This window comes from Eptatretus burgeri, chromosome 10 (assembly GCF_056783735.1).
Source record: "Eptatretus burgeri isolate ZD-2024b chromosome 10, Ebu_testis_v1, whole genome shotgun sequence".
Lineage (NCBI taxonomy): Eukaryota > Metazoa > Chordata > Myxini > Myxiniformes > Myxinidae > Eptatretus > Eptatretus burgeri.
Genome location: NC_140970.1, coordinates 47,177,707 through 47,202,139, shown reverse-complemented (window position 1 = coordinate 47,202,139; position 24,433 = coordinate 47,177,707). Strand labels below are relative to the sequence as shown.

The following is a 24,433-nucleotide window of genomic DNA, read 5'->3' as shown; positions in this document are numbered from 1 at the left end:
TTGACCACAGGTGATGCTGTACGCCCTCACAAATTACTCGCACATTGGCCTCCTTGTCCACCCTCAGCACACATAGTTTTATGCCTCAACTACCTGAACAGCTCAGCTCTGCCATTAAGCCTGGCCCTGCGATTCTGCTCAATGGTGTCCAGTGTGCCTTGAAAGACAAATTTCTATTTCACCCCATGGTGAGTTCCAAGACATTCTTGTCAACATCAAGGATGGTAGCCTTGAAGGCACTCCACAACTCTTCAGGATTTCCCAAAGCACCCAGACCCCCCAAATCCCCACTCAGCCTGTTCACAATCTCAGCTCCCCTCTCATCCTTGAACTTGCCAACATCCGGCCTAGGCTGGGATGGTGCCATTCCCCCAGATTTAAGCTGAAATTTCAGAGTTGCTACAACAAGCCTGTGGTCAGTATTGAGGGACTGAGCACTCCGGAAGACCCTGCAGTTCGGGAACATCCTCCAAAGACAATCAACGAGCACATGGTCAATCTCCTTTGCCAACTCACCAATGTTGGAATACCAAGTCCAGTGATGATCCTGTGGGTGCTGAAACCATGAACCAGCCACCCTAAGTACATGACTTCTTGCAAAATTAAGGAACTGAGTGCTATTCTGGTTTAGAGTTCCAGACCAATGGGGACCAACACATGTCTCATAACCATCCCTATCAGTTCCAGTCGATGCATTGAAATTCGCCAAGACGAGAAGAGTATCTCACCTGGGGCACTGATCAACCACAGAATCGAGCGTGGCATAGAATGCATCCTTCACGGTAAGATCACTTACCTCAGTCAGAGCATATACAGAGACCGATATACGACACCCAAGGAGTGACGAATCCTGATTCTCATAATAGGCTTGTTGACAGGTTTTACCTCAATTGCCATGGGAGTCAGCTTATTGGACACACCTACAGCAACTCCTTGGGCATGGTAACCATCAGAGCGACCAGACCAATAGTAGGTGTAACCACCTGCAATGATCTCCTCACTATCCGGCCTCCAAACCTCAGAGTGCTAAAATATTTATATTCAAATGCTAGTGCTCAGATGATGACAGAGACAGGTGATTGTCCTCTCTTAGGGATAGGACATTCCCAACACCTTCTAGAAGGGGCCACCTCAGGTTAACCCAAGGAGACCGCCATCTGATGGACAACACCTCAGCACCACTGCCACATACCACTGAAATCTGACCCAGGAAGTTCACCGTGTGCTTTTCCTCCTTTCAAAGAGTGGAGGTCCCGAAGGCTTTGCCCCAATCCCATCATCCGGTGAACTGTCCTGCGAAGAGCAGCTGCACAGGAGGTACTCCTACGGAGTGGGTTTTCAGTTTTCTTTGTGTTTTTAGTGTTTTGTAGAATGAAGTGTTTTACGGTGGCCGGAGTGCAAATCCTGCCACCAACCTCCAAAAAAAATAAACACGACTGCATGAGGACGTCCGCAGACACAGTTGGGCACTAGATATGGATGGCTGTTGGCTCACAAGGAGCTCCTCCACCCTTTGACAGGCTTGTTTTTAATCCTGCTGGGTTTCCACATTTCCAGGAAATCTGGTGGGGGAGACGATTTGGTCACCGACAACCCGACCATGAAACAGGTTAGTTCGTTCGTACATGTTTACATGGTACCTGTAAGCAAGTCAAAGATCTAATCTGGCCTGACCTGAAGAGGGAACAGGCTGCACCATGCCTGTATGAAGGATTAGGGAATGTCACGGCATAGGGTGAAGTCACCTTACGTAACACGTTAAATTAGTTATTCGTGTCTGTTGTTTGTGTCCTTTATGAAATCCCTAAATACAGTAAGTTTCCTGTTTGGAATGATTTTCAATTGTGTTTGCGAAACAGGCACACTAAAAAAAATTACCTTACTCCTCTTTGTACATACACAATAGGGACGCGATTCCATACAATCTGCTAAATTCAGAGCCAAAGTACTGTGAAACTACAGGATCGTTTTCAGATTCATGTTCCAATTCGTGTTCAAAATGTGACATTCAATTTTAATTGAGTTGTTCCTCGATCATAAACTGACGTTTGCAGAGACAGACAAAAAAAAAATTAATATCACTTCGCTTAACGCACGCAGGGTAATTATGAAGTTCGAGAAATGATTGCTGGTTCATCCTCACTGCCCAAGAGATCAGATATTAATCAGTACTGGGTGAGTATGTTATGGACAAAATGGTGAGAAGCTGAGCTCTTGGAGCAGAAACTTAGGCTGTGAGAAAGGACGGTTAAGGTATTCTCAAAAGAAAAGTGCAAATATAATAAGCAATCATAATAATAACCACAAAAAGCAAATATTATGGAGGCTTGCCCATTGTGCGCACATGGTGAAGTTGGAGATGAAAGCTTCTTTGGGAAGTTGTATGTGGAACACGGCATCTCGAGGTACACGTCCATTGTTGTGCATTGTACTTGCCACGTGAGTATAGGCAAAGCGAGCCGTTATCATCGCTGTCACCTGCATGTTCGATATACCGGCTGAGGGACATGGACTCTGCAGGACAGCAAGCAAATGGCTTTTATAGGACTTTTCCATGGGATATTTAAAAATGAACGTCTGTGTCTAGTTAATGCATGGCATGGTCTACTTACATAGAAGGTTATTGTAGCAGCAGAAAGAGGAGATAAGTTTAAATTTGAATTAAATAGGTGCCTAGAAGCATTGGGGATATTGTTGGAATGCCAGGTTTGGGGGCGAGGAACAACCGCGAGATGGAGCAGTTGGGCCGTCTCTCCCCCCCTCCCCCAAATACCCGAAATTGAAGGTCGTCACTCTGGATAACTCCGAAGTCGACGGGTCACTTAATGGACCATGGACGCCAATATTTCGACCGCGTGGTTAGGGTCTTTTTGTCTGATTCCAATTTACCCAATTTGCCGCGCGGTCTAGCTACCGGGGAAGCCACACCCTCGGCCGGCTTTGTCCGAACCGAGTCGCTGTTACCGACTCGGATCCGGCGTAACCGAGCGGGAATTACCAAAGCCGCGCCGGCCCAAATAACAATTTACAGCACAATCGGCCTCCCTAATTCTCAAGCCCGAACCATACTGGGCCAATGAGAGAAAGCATGAAAAACGAGCTGGTACTTTTAACAAGAGGGTTTATTTTACAAATAATAATCAGGGAGGGAGACACAGCAGGGTTAAACCGACTAAAATGCAAAGTACAATAAGCAAGGCACTTATGCAGTTCTACTTACAAGACTGGCCACAGACAGACACACACACACACACACACACACACACACACACACACACACACACACACACACACACACACACACACACACACCCAAAAAGAAATGGCGCCAACTGGCCTTTATTCAGACCCTCCAGCTGTGGAGGATAGGCAAGCTGTGGGTTAGAGTTTGGTCGGGTACATGGCCGCCTTGTGCGGTTTTACCGACTCGCACTTGTGGAGCTCGGAGTCCGTGGAAGGGAACAGGGATCCTCAGCTCAAGCGCTCCAACACAACCCACCACGGTGGGACTCGAACCCACAAACCAGAATCCAACGAGCGCAGCCAGGATCCTGCGAATGACCTGGCCAGCCACGAACGATGACCGATGACCAGGAGAGCCCGGCAGACCAGAAGCAAGGAACGACCTCCAAGGAACCAAGGGAAAAAAAACCCCACGGATACAGCTCACGATCCTTCTTATCCCTCTCCCGTGCGGGGTGGAGGGATCCGCTCTTGGGTAACTCGCCTCCGGATTGGACGTAGTGGCCAGCCGTGATTGGAGGAGGGGCGTGTCGGCGTCTCGGTGCTCCTCCCCCAATGTCGACAGGGGAGACATTCTTTTTTGATGGGGCGGAGTCAGAGCTCTAAGGCGAGGGGGCTCCGACCACGTCCGTAGTCAGAAACACGTGCGTTATGGTGCCGTGGTGTGGAGTGAAGGTTGGGCGAGTGAAGTGCTTGTTCGCCCGCAGAGTGGGAGGAGGAGTGAAGTGAGGGTTTTGTTGGCATTGGCAGATTTAAAGTTGTAAAAAACCTGACTGAAAGAAACCTGCAGCGCACTCATGAAATTAACCCATTAGACATAGGGGAGGGATTCTAACTATCCACATATACTTAACAAGATAACTGAACTGTGGGACTGCTGACTGTCTGTGTGCAAAAGGCTTCCAAATTCGTAACAATACAGGGGTACAGGGATACTGTATTGTCAGGATTAGTCGTAGGTGGCTTGTGTATGGATGACCGATGGTTTCTGGGGTTGCGACAGCACAGGCATGATGGGCCAAATGGCCCCCTCCTGCACCAAAGTTCTTTGGAAATCTTCGACCACAAACCATCATGTCAAAAGAAGATTGTTCATTTGTCACGTGGACTTGCTAACTTTGTCAATACCATTATTGGACGACACTTTCAAACTCAATGTGCTCATCAGAAAAACCAAACCGATTGATAATAACAGCGCTATGTCACCGCGCTGCAACAAGACAACAAGTACATTCAAAATACACCGCCCCCGTGCAAAATAAATAAATAAATCCTCCAGCACGCGACAATGAGGCGCCCTTGCAATGCCGCCGTGCAGCACGTGGAGACGGAAGTGGGAGGGAGCGGTGTACTTCTGAGGTGAATGTGTACAAATTATACTGAGGTAAATATGTACAAATGACACTTAGTTTGTGTGTACAAATGTACTTCTGAGGTAAATATGTACAAATGATATTTAGTTTGTGTGTACAAATGTACATCTGAGGGAAATATGTACAAATGTACTTCTGAGGTAAATCTGTACAAATGATATTTAGTTTATGTGGACAAATGTACTTCTGAGGGAAATATGTACAAATGATATTTAGTTTGTGTGTACAAATGTACTTCTGAGGGAAATATGTACAAATGTACTTCTGAGGTAAATCTGTACAAATGATATTTAGTTTATGTGGACAAATGTACATCTGAGGGAAATATGTACAAATGATATTTAGTTTGTGTGTACAAATGTACTTCTGAGGTAAATATGTACAAATGATATTTAGTTTATGTGGACAAATGTACTTCTGAGGGAAATATGTACAAATGATATTTCGTTTATGTGTACAAATGTACTTATGAGGTAAATATGTACAAATGATATTTAGTTTGTGTGTACAAATGTACATCTGAGGTAAATATGTACAAATGTACTACTGAGGTAAATATGTTCAAATGATATTTAGTTTACGTGTACAAATGTACTTCTGAGGTAAATATGTTCAAATGATATTTAGTTTACGTGTACAAATGTACTTCTGAGGTAAATATGTACAAATGATATTTAGTTTATGTGTACAAATGTACATCTGAAGTAAATATGTACAAATAATATTTAGTTTGTGTGTACAAATGATATTTAGTTTACATGTACAAATGTACATCTGAGGTAAATATGTTCAAATGATATTTAGTTTGTGTGTACAAATGTACTTCTGAGGTAAATATGTACAAATGATATTTAGTTTATGTGTACAAATGTACTTATGAGGTAAATATGTACAAATGATATTTAGTTTATGTGTACAAATGTACATCTGAGGTAAATATGTTCAAATGATATTTAGTTTGTGTGTACAAATGTACTTCTGAGGTAAATATGTACAAATGATATTTAGTTTATGTGGACAAATGTACTTCTGAGGGAAATATGTTCAAATGATATTTAGTTTGTGTGTACAAATGTACTTCTGAGGTAAATATGTACAAATGATATTTAGTTTATGTGGACAAATGTACATCTGAGGTAAATATGTACAAATTATATTTAGCTTGTGTGTACAAATGTACATCTGAGGGAAATATGTACAAATTATATTTAGCTTGTGTGTACAAATGTACATCTGAGGGAAATATGTACAAATTATATTTAGCTTGTGTGTACAAATGTACTTCTGAGGGAAATATGTACAAATGATATTTAGTTTACGTGTACAAATGTACATCTGAGGTAAATATGTACAAATGATATTTAGTTTATGTGTACAAATGTACATCTGAGGTAAATATGTACAAATGTACTTCTGAGGTAAATATGTACAAATGATATTTAGTTTGTGTGTACAAATGTACATCTGAGGGAAATATGTACAAATGATATTTAGTTTGTGTGTACAAATGTACATCTGAGGGAAATATGTACAAATGATATTTAGTTTGTGTGTACAAATGATATTTAGTTTATGTGTACAAATGTACATCTGAGGTAAATATGTACAAATGTACTTCTGAGGTAAATATGTTCAAATGATATTTAGTTTGTGTGTACAAATGTACTTCTGAGGTAAATATGTACAAATGATATTTAGTTTATGTATACAAATGTACATCTGAGGTAAATATGTACAAATGATATTTAGTTTGTGTACAAATGTACATCTGAGGTAAATATGTACAAATGATATTTAGTTTGTGTACAAATGTACTTCTGAGGTAAATATGTACAAATGATATTTAGTTTATGTGTACAAATGTACATCTGAGGTCAATATGTTCAAATGATATTTAGTTTACGTGTACAAATGTACATCTGAGGTCAATATGTACAAATGATATTTAGTTTATGTGTACAAATGTACATCTGAGGTAAATATGTTCAAATGATATTTAGTTTATGTGTACAAATGTACATCTGAGGTAAATATGTTCAAATGATATTTAGTTTACGTGTACAAATGTACATCTGAGGTAAATATGTACAAATGATATTTAGTTTATGTGTACAAATGTACATCTGAGGTAAATATGTACAAATGTACTTCTGAGGTAAATATGTTCAAATGATATTTAGTTTGTGTGTACAAATGTACTTCTGAGGTAAATATGTACAAATGATATTAAGTTTATGTGGACAAATGTACTTCTGAGGGAAATATGTACAAATTATATTTCGTTTATGTGTACAAATGTACTTATGAGGTAAATATGTACAAATGATATTTAGTTTGTGTGTAAAAATGTACTTCTGAGGTAAATATGTACAAATTATATTTAGTTTGTGTGTACAAATGTACTTCTGAGGTAAATATGTACAAATGTACATCTGAGGGAAATATGTACAAATGATATTTAGTTTACGTGTACAAATGTACATCTGAGGTAAATATGTAGAAATGATATTTAGTTTGTGTGTACAAATGTACTTCTGAGGTAAATATGTACAAATGATATTTAGTTTATGTGGACAAATGTACTTCTGAGGGAAATATGTACAAATGATATTTCGTTTATGTGTACAAATGTACAACTGAGGTAAATATGTTCAAATGATATTTAGTTTATGTGTACAAATGTACATCTGAGGTAAATATGTACAAATGATATTTAGTTTATGTGTACAAATGTACATCTGAGGTAAGTATGTACAAATGATATTTAGTTTATGTGTACAAATGTACTTCGGAGGTAAATGTGTCCAAATGATATTTAGTTATGTGTACAAATTTACTTCTTAGGTAAATATGTACAAATGATATTTAGTTTATGTGTACAAATTTACTTCTTAGGTAAATATGTACAAATGATATTTAGTTTATGTGTACAAATTTACTTCTTAGGTAAATATGTACAAACAAAAGCGAATACTTCAATATCGCGTGGCTGGGGGCAGTAAAAGTCGAGGTTAAGAATGATGAAACAATTTTGCAGTTATAAAATTTAAATGTCGACACGGTGAATTAGCATGCATGATGGGAAGAGTTGTGACATTGGACAAATTTCTATTTATAGCCCTCAGATCAAAGGGACGTATGCAGCCATAAGTGTGACAGAAGACACAGGACAGAATAGCCAATTATATAACAGCACGATGTCGCCGCGCTGTAATAATGCTTACTCGCCATGCAGCATATGGAGACGGATTGGAATGAGCTGTGTGCAATAATTGATGGATTCAGTGAAGAGTTGGGTAAATAAAATAACTAATAGTCGTAAAATAATTAATTTCTCAATCAATCACTAAATGGCATCGCTAAACCACCACTGTTTCATACAAATATGTAACTTTTTGAAAATTAAGTAATTCATCTAAAAATGAATAATTAATCGATTAATTAATTAATCAAAAATACCCTTTGCAGTCAAATCACTTGTTCACCGTCATGTCCAAATATTAGTTTTCAAGCTCAAAAGGTGCCCGAGATATTTATTGCCCAGATGAGAAAGAAAGAAAAAAAAAAAGGAATTAAAAAAAATCAATTATTAAGTGATTAATCAAAAAATTAACAAATACCGTTTTTTCCAAAGCACATCTTCACTTTTGTCCCCAAATATCAGCATCCTAGCTCAAAGGATGGCTGAGATATCGCCCGGACAAACAAGAAAAAGATGTCGTACAGAGCACGATACTTGCAAAATCCACCCCCCCCCCTCTCCAAAGGTTGCCATGGATACATCAAATTGTCCATTTCATTACGATTAAAATTCACAATCTTAATCGAAGCTCAAGTCAATCGGATGAAAATTGATTATTTTTCAGATTGAAATTGATGATTTTAGAAGTTTGACCTTGAGTTGTCCTTTGACATTTTGACCTCAAAAATAGTTGGTTTCCCAATCCAGTAACGTACTATGAAAATCTTGTTCAAATTTAAAGTCAATCGGATGAAAAATGATTTTAGAAATTCGACCTCAAGATGACCTTTGACCTCAAAATCAAGAGGCTTCTCAGTTGAGACCACCTCCACAACTTGGTAAAGTTTCATTATCGGTTTAGAACTGTGACCTGTAGGTGATAAACAGACAGACAGAATAACCAAATCGACTGATCAATGTACTTGAAAAATCTTCAATTTTGCAAGCAACGACAAAGAAAACAAACAAACAGAGTAAAAACTGAGTACTCCCTTCTTCGGCGCCCGGCGATGACACCATTCATCGCCTGGATATGGAATTGGGAAGGAGCGGTGTACAAAAATCATTCGATAATTCAATAAGTGTTTGTTTGATTTCAATACACTCCAGAACAAATGGACGGAATGAGTTGAAAACTGTCGGTTGTACTCATAAAGTGTAGGTTTTAGCTGGGTAAAAAATTCCATCGTCTCGGGGGTTCATGGCAGGGCAAGCACCCCAATTCTGTCAATGTAAATGTGAATTGTACGGCACTGCTCCCGGTGCGGGTATTACAAGTGATCCCTTCTGTAACTCTGGAGGAATTATTCGCTTGTGTGTTCAACTACACTGAGCCAGGTAGATTAAAAACTGGAAAGAAGCTCAACAGCAAGGGTAGTGACACAAAAAATACCTTCACTCACAAATAGAGGTTGTTTTTTTGGCAGAGGGTGAAATTGAGGTAGATCAGTCCCTCACATTAAAGGTTGGATTCAAATGGAAGAAACCTCCACTAAAATCTCTTTAAAATCCTTCCATGATCTCTACAGACACTTAAGTGACAGGTAAGCACAATATTGTTGTGGGCCAGGGGTCGGTGGCGAGAACGACCACGAAGTGGGGAAGTTTACGCTGTCTCCCACCAGACTCCCCGGAATTATAGGCCGTCGCTCCGGATAACTCCGAAGCCAGCGGGTCGATTAATCGACCGTGAAACGCCAATATCTCGAACCACGTGGCGAAGGGTTAATTGTCCAGATCCAATATACCTAAGTAACCACACGGTCTTGGCTACTGGGGATTCACGCCCTCGGAAGGTCTGGCCGAACCGGATCACTCTACCAGCTACGGTAGAGTATCAACTTCCACCTACCAACTCCGGCTCAGATGCAGTCGAGCGGGCCTGCCCAGGACGTTCTGGCTACGATTAACGGATTATCGGGGATGAAACCCTGTCTGAACTCAAACCCGGACCATGCTGGACCAAATAAAGAAAGGACGAAAATGAGCTGGGAACATTTATAATAATTTATTTACAGTAAATAAAAGACAAGAGAGGCGAGACTTAAAGCGTATATTCAATGCAAGTATTTACAATGATCCAAAAACACTTATTCAGTTCTACTTACAGACGAAGCCTAGTGTTGGCTTCGTGGTTAGGGTGGCGGCTTGGGATCCGAGGGTCCTGAGTTCAAGCGCCGTTGGCCGCTGAATTAAAATACACCAGGAAGTTGACTCAGCCTGTCATTCTTCCGAGGTCGGCAAAATGAGTACCAGTGTACTGGTAAGAGGGACACTGCATCAGCAGCATAGCCGCATCCCAACCAATGATGCAACCAGCAGCCACAGGCTGCACGAGAGACAGAGAGACAGAGAGACAGAGAGACAGAGACTTACAGATGGGGCCCACACCCACACACACATAAAGAAAAGAAAACCCCAGATTCCTTTATTGGACTCTCCAGCCGATGAGAGAGACGAGCTGGGGGTCAGAGTTCGGCTTGAACCTGGTCGTTGGAGGAAAGGGAGTACTCCGCGATGCGACACCTGACAAAGGTCGTTAGTCCGATCCCCCTTTGCACGTGGGGGACTCGAAGTTTGTGGCGGAGTTTGGGTGGTGAATGGTTGGGGTCCACAGAACTCCTCACGCCAACAACAATGACCACGACAACAACCACCGAAAAACGAGTCTGCTCGGGGATATATTGTTGTGGGGCCGAGTTTCGGCGGCGAGCACGACCGCTAGATGGAGCAGTAGAGTCGGCTCCACCGAACACCCGGAATTTATAGGTCGTCACCCCGGATAACTCCGGAGCCAACGGGTCCCTTATCGGATTGAAGATCGCCAATAGGTCGACCGCGTGGGATAGGGTCGATTGCCAATTTCAATTTACCTAAATACCCACGTCGTCCAAACTACCGGGGAAATTCACCCTCGGCGGAGCTTGAGCGGAACGAGCCATTAGCGTGCTCGAATAGTGCGTAACCCGAGCGGATGGTTACCGAGGTCCGTCGGTCCAAATGCACAATTTGCCCCTTCCCAATTTCCCAACATGCACCGTGCTAAACCAATGAAAGAAAAACAGAAACGAGCTGAAACATTTAACAATAGGGATATTTATTTACAAGAAGCAGGGAGGGAAAACACAGAGCAGAGTTATCACAACTAAAGCAAAGCAAATAATGTACAACAAAAAGCACTTAACAATTCTACTTCGGCAAGACAGACTCACACACCCAAAGCACACAGACTCGCACACCCAAAATAAATGGACCTCAATGGTCTTCGTCGCGAGAGCCAGCCCGGGGTACCTGTCCGCTTCGTGCGGCCACACTGACTCCGAACCACTGGTGGGACTCGAACCCACGACCCGAAGTCCACGGCTTAGGATCCTGGCTGCTCGACGACCAGACCTGCCCTGCAAAGGACCGCAGACCGCTCCAACCACGATCACGACCATTTGCAGAACCCTCCGCAGTCGCCACGATCACGGCCTCCCGAAAAACTGGTCCAGACCAAGCCAATCTCCGACCGTCTGCCGCAATTGCCACGATCCCCTGAACTGCGAACGCTCCTGCCACAAGCACACAGTCTCTCGAACGCTGGTCCAGACAACCACACTTTCTCCTCAGGAGGGAGGGGCTTCTTTTCCTGGCCACTCGCCTCCTCATTTGTCGGACCGTGTCGCACGATTCGCTGGCCGTCCCTCATTGGACAGGCCCACGGAAGGCGGGGCAACTCCCACCCTTCTAGGTGGAGTCCCGATCTGAGGCGATGAGCCTCCTGATTGGACGAAGGGCGCGCCCTTGCCCTCGTGGGCGGTCGGCTCTGGAGCGAGGGGTCCCACCCACGTCCGCAGCCAGAAACACGTGCGCTATGGCATCGGTGAGCGAGGCGACTGTGCCGCTGGTGTTGTTGTTATAAGTGTAAAAATGCAATCTATAAAATAATTTCGCAGCACATGTACACTTAATTCCCATTACACATCGGGGAAAGGGAGCTATCTATCCACATTTACTTATCAAAATAACTGAGCTATGGGGACCTGAATGTTGAGTGCTCATGGCTTCCAGATTCGCAACAATATCTCCTCCAACACGGGGTTGCGCCTTGTCGACAATCATCTCGCTGTCCGTCCCTCATTGGCCCATGGGCACACCCCTCCGGGGCGGAGCCGTGGCCCGTTCGGAGACCCCGCATTCTCCACATGGCTCCGCTCTTGAAGAGCAAGAGTAACAGGGTCAACACTGAAAAGCCATACAAGAACTATGAGGCAAGGACTGGAACTGCGAGGCCCCCTCTTGGCAAGTCAAGGTACGAGCAGCCAACGGTTGGTGATGGCGCGTGATGGTCAGGTTGGGATGGCTCGTTGGATGTAAAACCTAACTAAAGACGTCACAACACACACATTTAATCCTCCCGCCTAACAAAAGGACGGGGTCCTGACTCCACACGTACTTACCGGCATAACTAACTTTGGGACCTGAATGTTGAGTGCGCATGGTTTCGATTCATAACAATATATTTTCAAACTCATGATATGCAGTCGCCAGGAACTGAAGGCAGCATTTGCCAATGGCACGACTAAAGGCCGACCCTTTTCCAAAAACGTTGGAGTCAACTGTCCTCCTTTGATACAGAGGTGCATTGGACAATTTCCCTCCAACAGCTGTTCTTGAGAAGAAGCAGAACCACCACTCTTTTCATGTCTTCAGACGAATAGGCTGCCAAAGCAGTTTTTCTTTTGCTCGGGGGCATATTCATGGAGGGGTCGCCACTCCACAGGATCCTGATTCCCAGTCAATCGATTCCCACAGGATCCTGATACTCATTTGCCAATCGAAGAAGGATCACAGGATGTCAGTGCACTTCGTGTTATTTAACGGAACACCAAGGGCTCAAACTCAGGACCCTAATATCTTAAGCCAGCCACCTTAACCATTCAGCCAACACCAGGCTTAACTGTTCTTGGCCAATGATATTAAGTGTCAATGTGTTGCTATTTATAAATGCCACTTAATATTGTTGTGGTTCAGGAAAACCACATGCCTCCAAGGCAATGGCACACAACATACAGCGATCCCAAGGCAGTTAATGCAATAGTATGTCTTAGTTAGTCCCTTCCATATGTCTAGTGGGTAAGAAGGGAAAGATGCATTGCGAGGGACTCTTGTAGTTAGGTATGTCGCCTCTCTAACCTCCACCTTAACCTTTGACCTTTGCCTTTTTGTTACATGGATCTTGCAAGCACGCACGCCACGCAAATAAGAATGAGCAACATGCTACGAGCATTTCCAGCATGTTCGCGTTGCGAGCGCTTCCTGCCGACAACGCAAGGTACATCGTTCCTATGGAGTTTGCGAGCCCATTCTCCATTTGAATGTGCGCGCCAATTCCCAACCGCCACCTCACCTCACATTTCACTCCGCTCACCAAATCTTACCACGTTCACCACAAGCACTTCATACAACTGGGGAAAATATCCCTGCCACAACCCACGCTAAATCGCAACTTTTATTCACCCATTTCACTACAAGCGCCACATGGCACTGGGCCCTCACCATGGACACAATGTGGCAATCATCACTCGCTCCTACCGCCAAATTTCCCCATGGTCACCAAATCTGCACCGAAGCATCAAGGGACCCAGAGGGGGCGCGGATCAAGCTGTTTCAAGGCAAAATGCGAAGCGCGAACATGTGCTGCAGCTTATGAAGGGACCTACGGGTAGTGCGAGGGTTTCGCTGAAATTCCATGTTGGAATGAAGGTCAGCGCACATTCGGGACCGGAAAATGCGCCCAAAGACCGTGGCCCAATGTAAAACTCAGAGCTCCGACCCGTGTCAACGTTAGCGAGCAACTGGCCCATTTTTCATCTTTGAGGCCTGGCGGGATGTGGCCAAGGCCACTGTGGCCCAATAGAGGAATAAGATTTTGCCTGCAGCTCGTTGTGATCCGGTTCTTGGCCCCTCCCTTCGTCGGGGACCATGAAAAGGGCAGAGCGGAGCCAGTTCTCGTTCTCTCGTTCTCTCGTTCTCTCGTTCTCTCTCTCTCTCGTTCTCTCTCTCTCTCGTTCTCTCTCTCTCTCTCTCTCTCGTTCTCTCTCTCTCTCTCTCTCTCTCGTTCTCTCTCTCTCTCTCTCTCTCTCGTTCTCTCTCTCTCTCTCTCTCTCGTTCTCTCTCTCTCTCTCTCTCTCTCGTTCTCTCTCTCTCTCTCTCTCTCTCTCTCTCTCTCTCTCTCTCTCTCTCGTTCTCTCTCTCTCTCTCTCTCTCTCTCTCTCTCTCTCTCTCTCTCTCGCTCTCTCTCTCTCTCTCTCTCTCTCTCTCTCTCTCTCTCTCTCTCTCCCTCTCTCTCTCTCTCTCTCTCTCTCTCTCTCTCTCTCTCTCTCTCTCTCGTTCTCTCTCTCTCTCTCTCTCTCTCTCTCTCTCTCTCTCTCTCTCTCTCTCTCGTTCTCTCTCTCTCTCTCTCTCTCTCTCTCTCTCTCTCTCTCTCTCGTTCTCTCTCTCTCTCTCTCTCTCTCTCTCTCGTCTCTCTCTCTCTCTCTCTCTCTCTCTCTCTCTCTCTCTCTCTCTCTCTCTCTCTCTCTCTCTCTCTCTCTCTCTCTCTCTCTCTCTCTCTCTCTCTCTCTCTCTCTCTCTCTCTCTCTCTCTCTCTCTCTCTCTCTCTCTCTCTCTCTCTCTCTCTCTCTCTCTCTCTCTCTCTCTCTCTCTCTCTCTCTCTCTCTCTCTCTCTCTCTCTCTCTCTCTCTCTCTCTCTCTCTCTCTCTCTCTCTCTCTCTCTCTCTCTCTCTCTCTCTCTCTCTCTCTCTCTCTCTCTCTCTCTCTCTCTCTCTCTCTCTTTCTTTCTTTTTTTTCTTTTTGCTCTGCTCTTCTCGTTCAGTCAGCCTGCTCATGGGTCAGTCTGTCAGCCTGCTCGAGTTCATCTGGTTTGCCCTGACCACTGTCGGTGCTGCTGCTGAAGGAACGCGGAGCCAGACGGGATTGTCAAGCAGACAGTCAGCGAGCTGGTTGGCACGGAGCGCAAGGCGTCACGAGTCCCTGTGACCAAGTGAGGGGGGGAGGGGGGGATTGTACACCACTTCCATGAGGTGGGGCCACTCCGTTTGAGCGATTCTCAATAGATACAGACATCTACACACAGATAGGAAAGGGACTTTCTCCTTATGCATCTTTCTCTATCATCTTTCTTTCTCTTTCTACCTCGTCTACTGTGGACACATGAAAGAGCATTAACATGGGCAAAGCCCAACTGTTTTTATGGGCAAAACCTGAAGGAGCGAACGAACTGACTCACATTCACATTTTCCTCTTGCAGGACGCCGCACCCCCCCCCCCCCACGTTGCACTACACCACACCTCCCACTCCCACATCTTAGACACAACTAGTATTCCTTACACCTATCTCTCCTGAAACATTCTGGGCTGCATTGGTCTGCAGACCATGTCAGGTATTGAGAGGTCATTTCCCCTCACCTGCTTTCTTTCTCTCCAGGCTGAATCTAATTGTGTGTGTGTGTGTGTGTGTGTGTGTGTGTGTGTGTGTGTGTGTGTGTGTGTGTGTGTGTGTGTGTGTGTGTGTGTGTGTGTGTGTGTGTGTGTGTGTGATGGCACCTGTCCTACCATAAGTTAAGATTGTAGAAGGTATGTGGGATAACTCTGCTCTGTGTCTACTTTTGTAAGATTGTTTGTCTGTTGCCGCACCCCACAAATTCCTTGCTTTCCCCTGCTGTACATACCAATAAATCCCATTCACCATGCCACATATCTTTCCTCACTTTTGTTAAATGTCCTGTGTAGAAATGTTCCCAACTCGTTTTTGTGTTTTCTTTAATTGGTCCAGCATGGCCCACACCCGAGCTTAGCCAGGACGTTATTCCCCAAAGATTTGCTTCGTAGCCGATACGCACTTGGTCGTGCAACTCGGCTGGACCTGATCCGGTAGGTAATCGTATCGAGGGCGCATTCCCCGGTAATAAGATCACGTGACCCTGAGGTAAACGGTTTAATAGACGGAGGACCCAAACTCACGTGGTTGAGTTATTGGCATTTGCAGTCGATTAGCGACCCACCACATCACGAAGTTATTCATGCGCGCTGGCCTGCAATTCTAGGTGAGTCCAGCGAGTAACTCGAGGCAGTCCATCCCTCATGGCCTCCCCATGACCATTACAATATAAATGTGTTGGCACTTGACATCATTGGTCATGAATAGTTGTGATGGGAAACGTCCCAAAGCATCAGTTTCCCCTATAAGGCCGATACCAAGGGATATTTTCTGCTGAAGTTACATATGGCACACCGTCCATTTCTAAACATCAGCCTGTACAAAAAGATACACTAATTCATTCAACTATATTGTATTGAGCATATTTAATGATCTCCTTTGGAGTGCAATTTCCTATAAAATGCAATCCTTCAAACGTAAACCAAGCAGTTCATTGCAAGTTCAAAAGTTACAAAACACATCCCAACACTTACAGTGTAGTCCACAACTTAAGGCCAGGTTTTTTTTTTCTTTTTTCTTCCCGTATTTTAACCTTTACTCGAAGATTAATTGTTTGCCGCTGGGATAACAAGAGAAACCAATGCATAAGACAGAAAAAATTTTTTTGACACATTGGTCATAATCCAAAAAACTAAAATGGAACTGGGCTGTACACAGCGAGAACAGACAAGTGATGGACAACAAGTACAGTCCAAACTGGCAACCTAGAGGACATGGAAGAAGCAGAGGAAGACCAAAGATTAGATGAATCGATTAAATTCAAAAATTCACTCAAGTACAATTGGCCCGAATTGCAGAGAAAGAGAAAAAAAAAAACGTTGTTGGAGGCTTTTCTCCTGCAGTGGAATGAAATAGGCCAGTCAAGTAAAGGGGGTCACAACGACCACCCTAAAGATGAGCTTTCATTCACCTGATTGTCCCATGCCTGGTTCGCTTTAATAATAACTCCAGGAAAGCAGGTCAGGAACAGCACCAAGTGCAGAATCAAACGATACATCGCTCTGCTGTGCCGTTTGCCAGGCTGTGACTTCTCTGTGCAAGCACATGCTTTTCTACAAATGTATTGCAATGAAGAGGTGGAGGGCGTGTGTGTTTGTGGGAGGAGGGGTGCAGACTGGCAGCTTGGCAAGCAATCAATATTTACAAGGTTTGCCAGATAGGACAGGGCTGCAGTAAACTGCCCTCTGCCCTTGCTGCACTGACCTCAGGATGGACAAACAATCAAAAAGCAACTTTACCAACTCATTTTTGAGTCGTCATTGTGCAATTTCGAATAACTTGGGCACCTTTATATGTAAAATTTGAAAAAAATACTTTTTAAAAAGGAGCCAGGCAACTCAAAATTGTTGGACACAATTCAAAACAAAAATATTTTTAGAGGATCATAGCATTGTGGAGAGGCTGTTGAAATAATTATGCATACAAGAGCAGCCAGTTATTAGACAACACCAGACTTGACTTCAATCACAGCTTATATAGAATGAAGAACTAGTCTTGCAGATGCAGGCATTGGACAGCACCGGTCACACCACTGCCCTGCATCTCACACATCTATATATATCTATACATGGGTATATATGGGTCGGTCGGTCTCTGTCTCTGTCTCTGTCTCTGTCTCGGAGGTATTGTTAAGGACTGATGGTTTAGTTTTGAATTTGCTACGTAGATAGCATGGGTTTTAAATGCTCCCGCCCAGTTCTATATAGTGTTACGGATCTGGCAGCCATGAGCACTCAACATTCAGGACCTCATCGCTCAGCTATTTCGATAAGTAAATGTTGATAGATAGTTCTCTTTCCCCAATGTCTAATGGGAATTAAGTGTGCATGCACTGCGAAGTTATTTTATAGATAGGATTTTTACACTTATAACAACAACACGCCTTCACCTCGCTTCCTCAACCCGACGCCATCATGCACGCGGTGGGCGGAGTTCAAGGAGGGACCTTGCGGCGGCTCTCGATCAATCATGGAGATGCAAGCAAGTTTGCCGTCGGTCGGCCAATGGGCACAGAGCGAGCTCCAAGAGAAGCAAAGCCTCTTCGGGGGGTGGGGGATCGAGACGCCCCGACACGACCCCGACCAATTTCCCCCGGCGAATAAGGGGTGCGGAGAGATGACACACGTTCCCCCCCCCCTGCCCCCGACACCAGAGAGGGAAGAAATAGACGGGACGGCGCAGTCATCTGTCTTCTGGTCTCGTCTCGTCGCGGCTTCTGGTCTCGTCTCCTCACTGGCTTCTGGTCTCGTCTCGTCGCTGGCTTCTGGTCTCTTCTCGTCGCTGGCTTCTGGTCTCATCTCTGGCTCTGGTCTCATTGCGTGCCGGAGGAGCGTGCTGGAGCCCGACACTGCCCTCCGTACCCAGTGCTTGCAGCGGCATCGAGTTGCGGGTTCAAGTCCCACCAAGCCGGATTGTCAAGGGCCGCATGAGGCGGGAAGGTCCAAGATAGCTCTGGTTTCCAGCTCATCTTCCCTCGAGCTGGGAACCTTCAATAAAGACCATTGAGGTCCATCTTCTTTTCGGTATTTGTGTGTGCGCATGTGTGTCTGTGGGCCCAGTCTATAAGTAGCAATTGTTTAAGTGCTTGTACATTGACTGCATTTCTTATAGTCGGATAACTCTGCTCTTTGTGTGCCCCTCCCCCCCCCACCCCCACATTATAAATAAATCCCCTGTTAAATGTTTTAGCTCGTTTCTGTGTTTCTTCAATTGGTTTAGCACGGTGCGTGTTGGGAAATTGGGAAGAGGCAAATTGTGCATTTGGACCGACCCACCTCGGTAACCATCCGCTCGGGTCACGCACGGTTCAAGCATGCTGACGGCTCGTTCTGCTCGAGCTCCGCCGAGGGTGAATTTCCCCGGTAGTTTGGACGACGTGGGTATTTAGGTAAATTGAAATTGGCAATCAACACTATCCCACGCGGTCGATGTATTGGTGATCTTCGGTCCGATAAGGGACCCGTTGGCTCCGGAGTTATCCGGGGTGACAACCTATAAATTCCAGGTGTTCGGTGGAGCCGACTCTACTGCTCCATCTAGTGGTCATGCTCGCCGCCGACACCCTGCCCCACAACAATAGAACCCAGTAGTTAAACAGAAAATGTTGCTGTATGGGCATGTTTTATCAACCTTCCCTTCCCATCCCCTCATGCCGCCTTCCCCTCCCCTCGAGTTCCCTTCCCTTCCCCCCCCCCACTGCCTTCACTTCCCATCACACTGCCTTCCCTCCCATTCCCCTCATGCTTACATCCTCCCCTCCTGGCTTCCCCCCTGCTCTATACCTCATCCTCCTCGCTCCCCCCTCCATTTCGGAGTGTATAGCGATGTTTGGTGAGGATTTGCTCACCCCACCGCTCCCTTTCTTCAATCTTCCACCTCTTTTATCTCTTCCTTCCTCACCCCCTCAAAACTTCCCCACTCCTCCTGCACCTCCATCATATCGCTATCCTCCTCCACTATCTCTCTCTCCCTTCCTTCCTCTCCCCTCCTTCACCCTCCTTCCACCCCCCCCCCCAATAGGTTTTATGGAGGAGACACACACACACAGTCTTTGATTAGTATTGTTGTGGGCCAGGTATCGGCAGCGAGCACGACCGCTAGTTGGAGCAGCAGAGTTGACTCCACCGAACACCCGGAATTCAGATAGTTATCCTCGGATAACTCCGAAGGTATGGGTCCCTTACAGGACCATGAATCGTCAATAATTCAACCACGTGGTACAGGGTTATTTGCTTAACTTCAAAATACCGTGAGGCCCACGTGGCGGGCCACCGAGGAATTCACACCCTCGACGGAGCTCGAACGGGACGAGCCGTTTTCGTGTTCGACCTGTGCGTATGGTTACCGAGGTCCCGTCGGTCCAAATGCACAACTACAGCGCAGCAACGGCCTTTTTAATCACCCAACATGCACCGTGCTAAACCAATGAAGGAAAGGACAAGGACGAGCTGAAACATTAAACAATAGGGGTATTTATTAACAATAATCGGGGGAACTGGGGAAGCACGTAAGGGCAGAGTTATCACGACTACGCAATGCAAGTATGTACAAGGCATTTAAACAATTCCTACTTTGAGACTGGGCACGCACACGCACACACGCACACGCACACGCAATAAACGGACCCAAATGGTCTTTATTCGCCTCTCCAGCCGCGGAGGATAGTTCGGCTGGGAGTCAGGACGGCTGGCTACCTGGCCGGGAGCACGCGGCTGGATGTCCACCCCTTCTCAGAGTTCCGGTCACCAAAAGACGGACCAGGGCAGCCAGACACAGACCAGCACCAGCAACGAGATGAGGCCAGACCAGCGTCGAGCAGACCAGACCAGCGTCGAGATGTGATCAGAGAACCAGACCAGCGCCAGCGAGATGGGACCAGACCAGCGTCGAGCTGCGATCAGAGAACAAGACCAGCGCCAGCGAGATGGGACCAGACCAGTGTCGAGCTGCGATCAGAGAACCAGACCACGCGCTCGAGCTGACGGGGCACAAAATTTTTGTTCTCCTTTCTTTTGTCGTCCTTCTCAGGCGCGGTCCGCTCATGCGTGGCCTGCTCTGATTGGGTGGACGTGTCACGGCTCCGCCTTCTTGCAAAGGACTGCCCCGGCTCTGATCCGCTCGTCGCCCATTGGCCGCAAAATGACGCATTCTCTCATTTGGCGCCCGGCCAGAATGAAACGCTTCGCGACCACGCGAACAACGCGGACAATTCCTCGAGCAGTGTTGTTGTTGGCGTTGTCATAAGTGTAAAAATCCTATCTATAAAATAACTTCGCAGCACATGTGCACGTAATTCCCATTAGACATAGGGGATGGGTTCTAATTGTACACACAAACTTATCGACATAACTAACCTTGGGACCTGAATGTTGCGTGCTCATGGCTTCAAGATTCACAACAGTGTGTGTGTGTGTGTGTGTGTGTGTGTGTGTGTGTGTGTGTGTGTGTGTGTGTGTGTGTGTGTGTGTGTGTGTGTGTGTGTATATTTACACATATACATTTGTTTATTTCTATGTAAAGAAATAAATAAATATATATGTATATATATATTAAAAAACAAGTCTGAAGACAACAATGGTTCACGAGCGGGATTTGACGATGTTGATTGTTTCAGAGGTCAAGGATGAGACAATGTGATAATTTTTGACCAAGTTATAAAAATGATCAACATGATGTGGTACGGGTGACGGGTTATTAGCTGCAAAATGTCGAAAACCCGGTTTCGTTCAACAACTTTCAAAATTTGACCTTTGCATAACCTTTAAAGGTCACAAAACAATGTTGTGGACATTAAAATAAGGAAACAGGATACGTGCTATAGCTTATTGGAGTGAGTTCGTCGAAGAAGGTCGAAAACCCAGTTTGATTCCCACAACTTTGACCTTTGTGGAATTTAAAGGTCAAAGGTCAAGGATTATGACCTTTGGTGCAAAACTTCCTCTGGAGCATTCCAGGAACAATATAACGTCATATAGGCTATATGCCATTTCGCACTCCTCGGATTATTATCCATACTTTGATAAAATCAGCGTAAAAACAAACTTGAAGGGGGCGCCACGGGCAAGGTGTTCGAGACAGAGCAAAATGGTTTCAAGACTTGAGGTGGGGAATGACCTCAAGATTATGCATAAAAAATATTGTCATCCGAGCTCTCAAAGTTTGGGCGGTCGTATGATTTTTATGTCAAAATTCGCAATTTTCCAAGTTTTTGACCTTGTGACCTTGACCTTGGGACGAAAATGAAAAATCGGATGACAAGTTTTAGATAATTCATTTTTCTATTCAAATACCGAAGAACCCATTCCTTTCAGTCAATTCCCGAGGAGAAGATAGATTTTTAATCCGACTGCCCCATAAAAATGGCTATTTTTTTGGGTGTGGCTCCGCCCACAAAGGGCGCAGCATTCCCTCATCCAGGAAAACACAACTCGACATTGATATCGAAAACATAACCAAGTTTCATCAAGATCGGATCAAAGTCCACGGGGTTATGCTCTGGACAGTGAGACACACAGACAGACAGACAGACAGACAGACAGAACTAATATAGTGGTCACTCTGGCTGGTGCTCATGAACCCAAAAAAAAAAAAATCTATATATTACTAAAACTCTCATCATGTATATATGTATGTATATGTATATGTATATATATATATAATATAATATATAATATATATATATATATAGATATAATATATTAAAAAAAATTTATATATATATATATACACGTTTGTAGTTGTTCATCTTTCGGCTGCTCCCGTTTGGGGTCGCCACAGCGGATCATCCGTTATGATCTGCATACTGATTTGGCGTAGGTTTTACGCCGGATGCCCTTCCTGACGCAACCCTGGTCGCCTCCAAGGACACAGGGATAAGGATTGGGTTTCGCCACGATTCCAGGCTGCCCTACACCCTCTCATAGCGCAGCCCAGCGCAGAGCCCCTGTCTTCAAGCAATCCTCCAACCCAAGCCTCCGAGTAGCCGGATTACAGGCGCACGCCACTACGCCCGGTATATGTATGTATGTTCCCGAAATACAGCCAAAACGGTACAAGATAGCGCAAAATTTTTAGGGCCACCTTACTCACCATTCTCCTGGGGTGTGCAGTATAAAGTTTCGTTCAAATTGGGCAAAGAAAAAATTATTTTAAAAAAATCAATTCCCGATTCAGTCAAGTACTCTTTGGGAGAATTTGATCAATGTAAACAACCTCAGCGGTATAGTTCGCTGCGGTATAGTTCCGTATCTTTTTTTTCTTTTGAAATGATTTTTCTATCAACCGCTGTCACAATGGGAACCCAACGGGTTCACAGGTCGTCTAGTATCTATCTACAATTCCAGCAATGTGTGCGTGTCTGTGTGCGTGTCTGTGACCGCTGTTTCTGGACAACCACTGGTCCGAGCTCATTGAAACTTGCCAACTATATTACTGGGGACCTGAGGATGTGCCTTTTCAAGGTTTGATAATAATGGGAAAAGTGCTTCCCAAGTTATGGCCATTTATTTACCAACCAATGACATGACACGTTGCTGCTGCCATTTATTTACCAACCAATGACATGACACGTTGCTGCGGAGGCGTGGCTGCGTAGGCTGGTGCGCGGCCGGCCGACGATGACGTCACGGGCCATGCCGGTTACATGGCAGCGAATGTCATGGAAGCAAAGTTGATTTTAATTAACTCTGTGTGTGGAAGTGTGGTTGTCACGAGAACGAGAGCGCGAAAGAACGGCCTGTGTGGTTGTTGTTTCTGGGTCACGGTTTGAAAGTTTTTTTTTGTTTGTTTTTTTTTTGTTGTTTTTTTTTGCACGTACGGGCACGTGAGAGCGAAGGAACGGCCTGTGTGGTGGTTGTTTCTGGCACGTGGTTTGAAAGTTTTTTTTGTTTGTTTGCACGTACGGCCACGCATGTACGGACACGCACTTGTATATATAAAGCAGGTTATGCTTGCACATTGTAAACAATAACGAACTGTGCTTCCCCATTGTCTCAGATCGCTCACCTGCATTTGTTTTTATTTTCATTCCCTCTGCCAGAAAAAGGTGGACGGAAGTCGTTTTCACCCGTCTCCATCTATCGTCTGTGAAGAAAATCTCAAAATGTTGTGGATGGATTTGGACGAAATTTGGTGGAGAGCTTGGGTATGTGACAAGGATGAAATGATTAGATTTTGGTGAAGATCGAATCTGGATTTGCATCTGAGAATTTTTTCAGTGATTCTTCACCATTGAGTGATAGTGCTAAAACGACATATAGCACGATATTTTAAAAAGTTGTGGGCAGATTCGGACGATACTTGGTGGATGAGTTGGTGAGGTGATAAGATCAAGCAGATTAAATTTTATATCCAGCCTGTCAGTGGGATACAAAATGTAAACTAATCAGCCTGGCGGAGGTGTGCTGTCTACCGAGTGCCCTTATAGTTAGTTTACATTTTCATTTTCGGACGCTTTCCGACGGTTCTGTGATTTTTTTTCCCCGCGGTGTATCAGCTTTGATATGTCACCATGCCAAATTGCTCTTCCCATCCCCACTCCTCCCCCAGTAAATTCAAGTTGAAATTATATTGTGTTAACACAAGAGGCTTCATGGGCCCAGGAGCCCCCTCCTGCATCCAGGTTCCTTATGTAACCTGTGAAAGTCACTTCTCCCTTTGAACTGGAGTCTCTTGAGCTCTTTGTGTCTACTTACTCTTTCAATGCGTTTCCCGTCTCCACTCGGCGCATTAGTATTGCGATCAATGCATCATTTTTGTGTTTGTCAGCAAAATAATTTGACAATATCAGTTCAAATCACCAAGTTTGGCACAGAGCTTCATATTATACAAACAGACCTGATTATCCAAGTCACATGCTGGCCTACGGCCTTGGCATAAGTCTGAAGAATCCTGTGAGGATTGGGCTTGAAATGCCACCCACCGGAAAACAAACCACGATGTCATCTGGCAGAGTAAATGCTTGAGAAAAGTCAACTTTTGACTTGGCCCATCCGTATAAAAGCTGTAAGTAAATATGGATGCCACAATCAGAATTGCACGGCATTGTGTATCATGCCGACAAAGTTTGGTGACCATGTGTGAAGCGGTGAGAGA

At 44.9% G+C, this 24,433-nt stretch overlaps 1 protein-coding gene and 1 long non-coding RNA gene across 3 annotated transcripts in view; one reads left to right on the top strand and one right to left on the bottom strand.

Moving 5' to 3' along the window:
• The window catches only part of LOC147018483 (inter-alpha-trypsin inhibitor heavy chain H2-like), a 118,374-nt gene extending 101,464 nt beyond the window's left edge, over window positions 1–16,910 (bottom strand). For both annotated transcript variants that reach the window (XM_085898166.1, XM_085898167.1), the window contains exons 1-2: window positions 16,752–16,910; window positions 2,345–2,514 (exon numbers count right to left, since the gene is read on the bottom strand). In XM_085898166.1, coding sequence (XP_085754292.1) covers window positions 2,345–2,514; window positions 16,752–16,838 — 257 coding nt within the window. In that variant the 5' untranslated portion in view covers window positions 16,839–16,910. The remainder of the gene's footprint in view (window positions 1–2,344; window positions 2,515–16,751) is intronic.
• LOC147018482 (uncharacterized) lies at window positions 4,550–24,016 on the top strand. The gene is made up of 3 exons (XR_015062411.1): window positions 4,550–4,627; window positions 23,379–23,483; window positions 23,888–24,016. It is a non-coding gene; the product is annotated as an uncharacterized LOC147018482 (long non-coding RNA).
• Window positions 24,017–24,433: the final 417 nt, after the last annotated feature.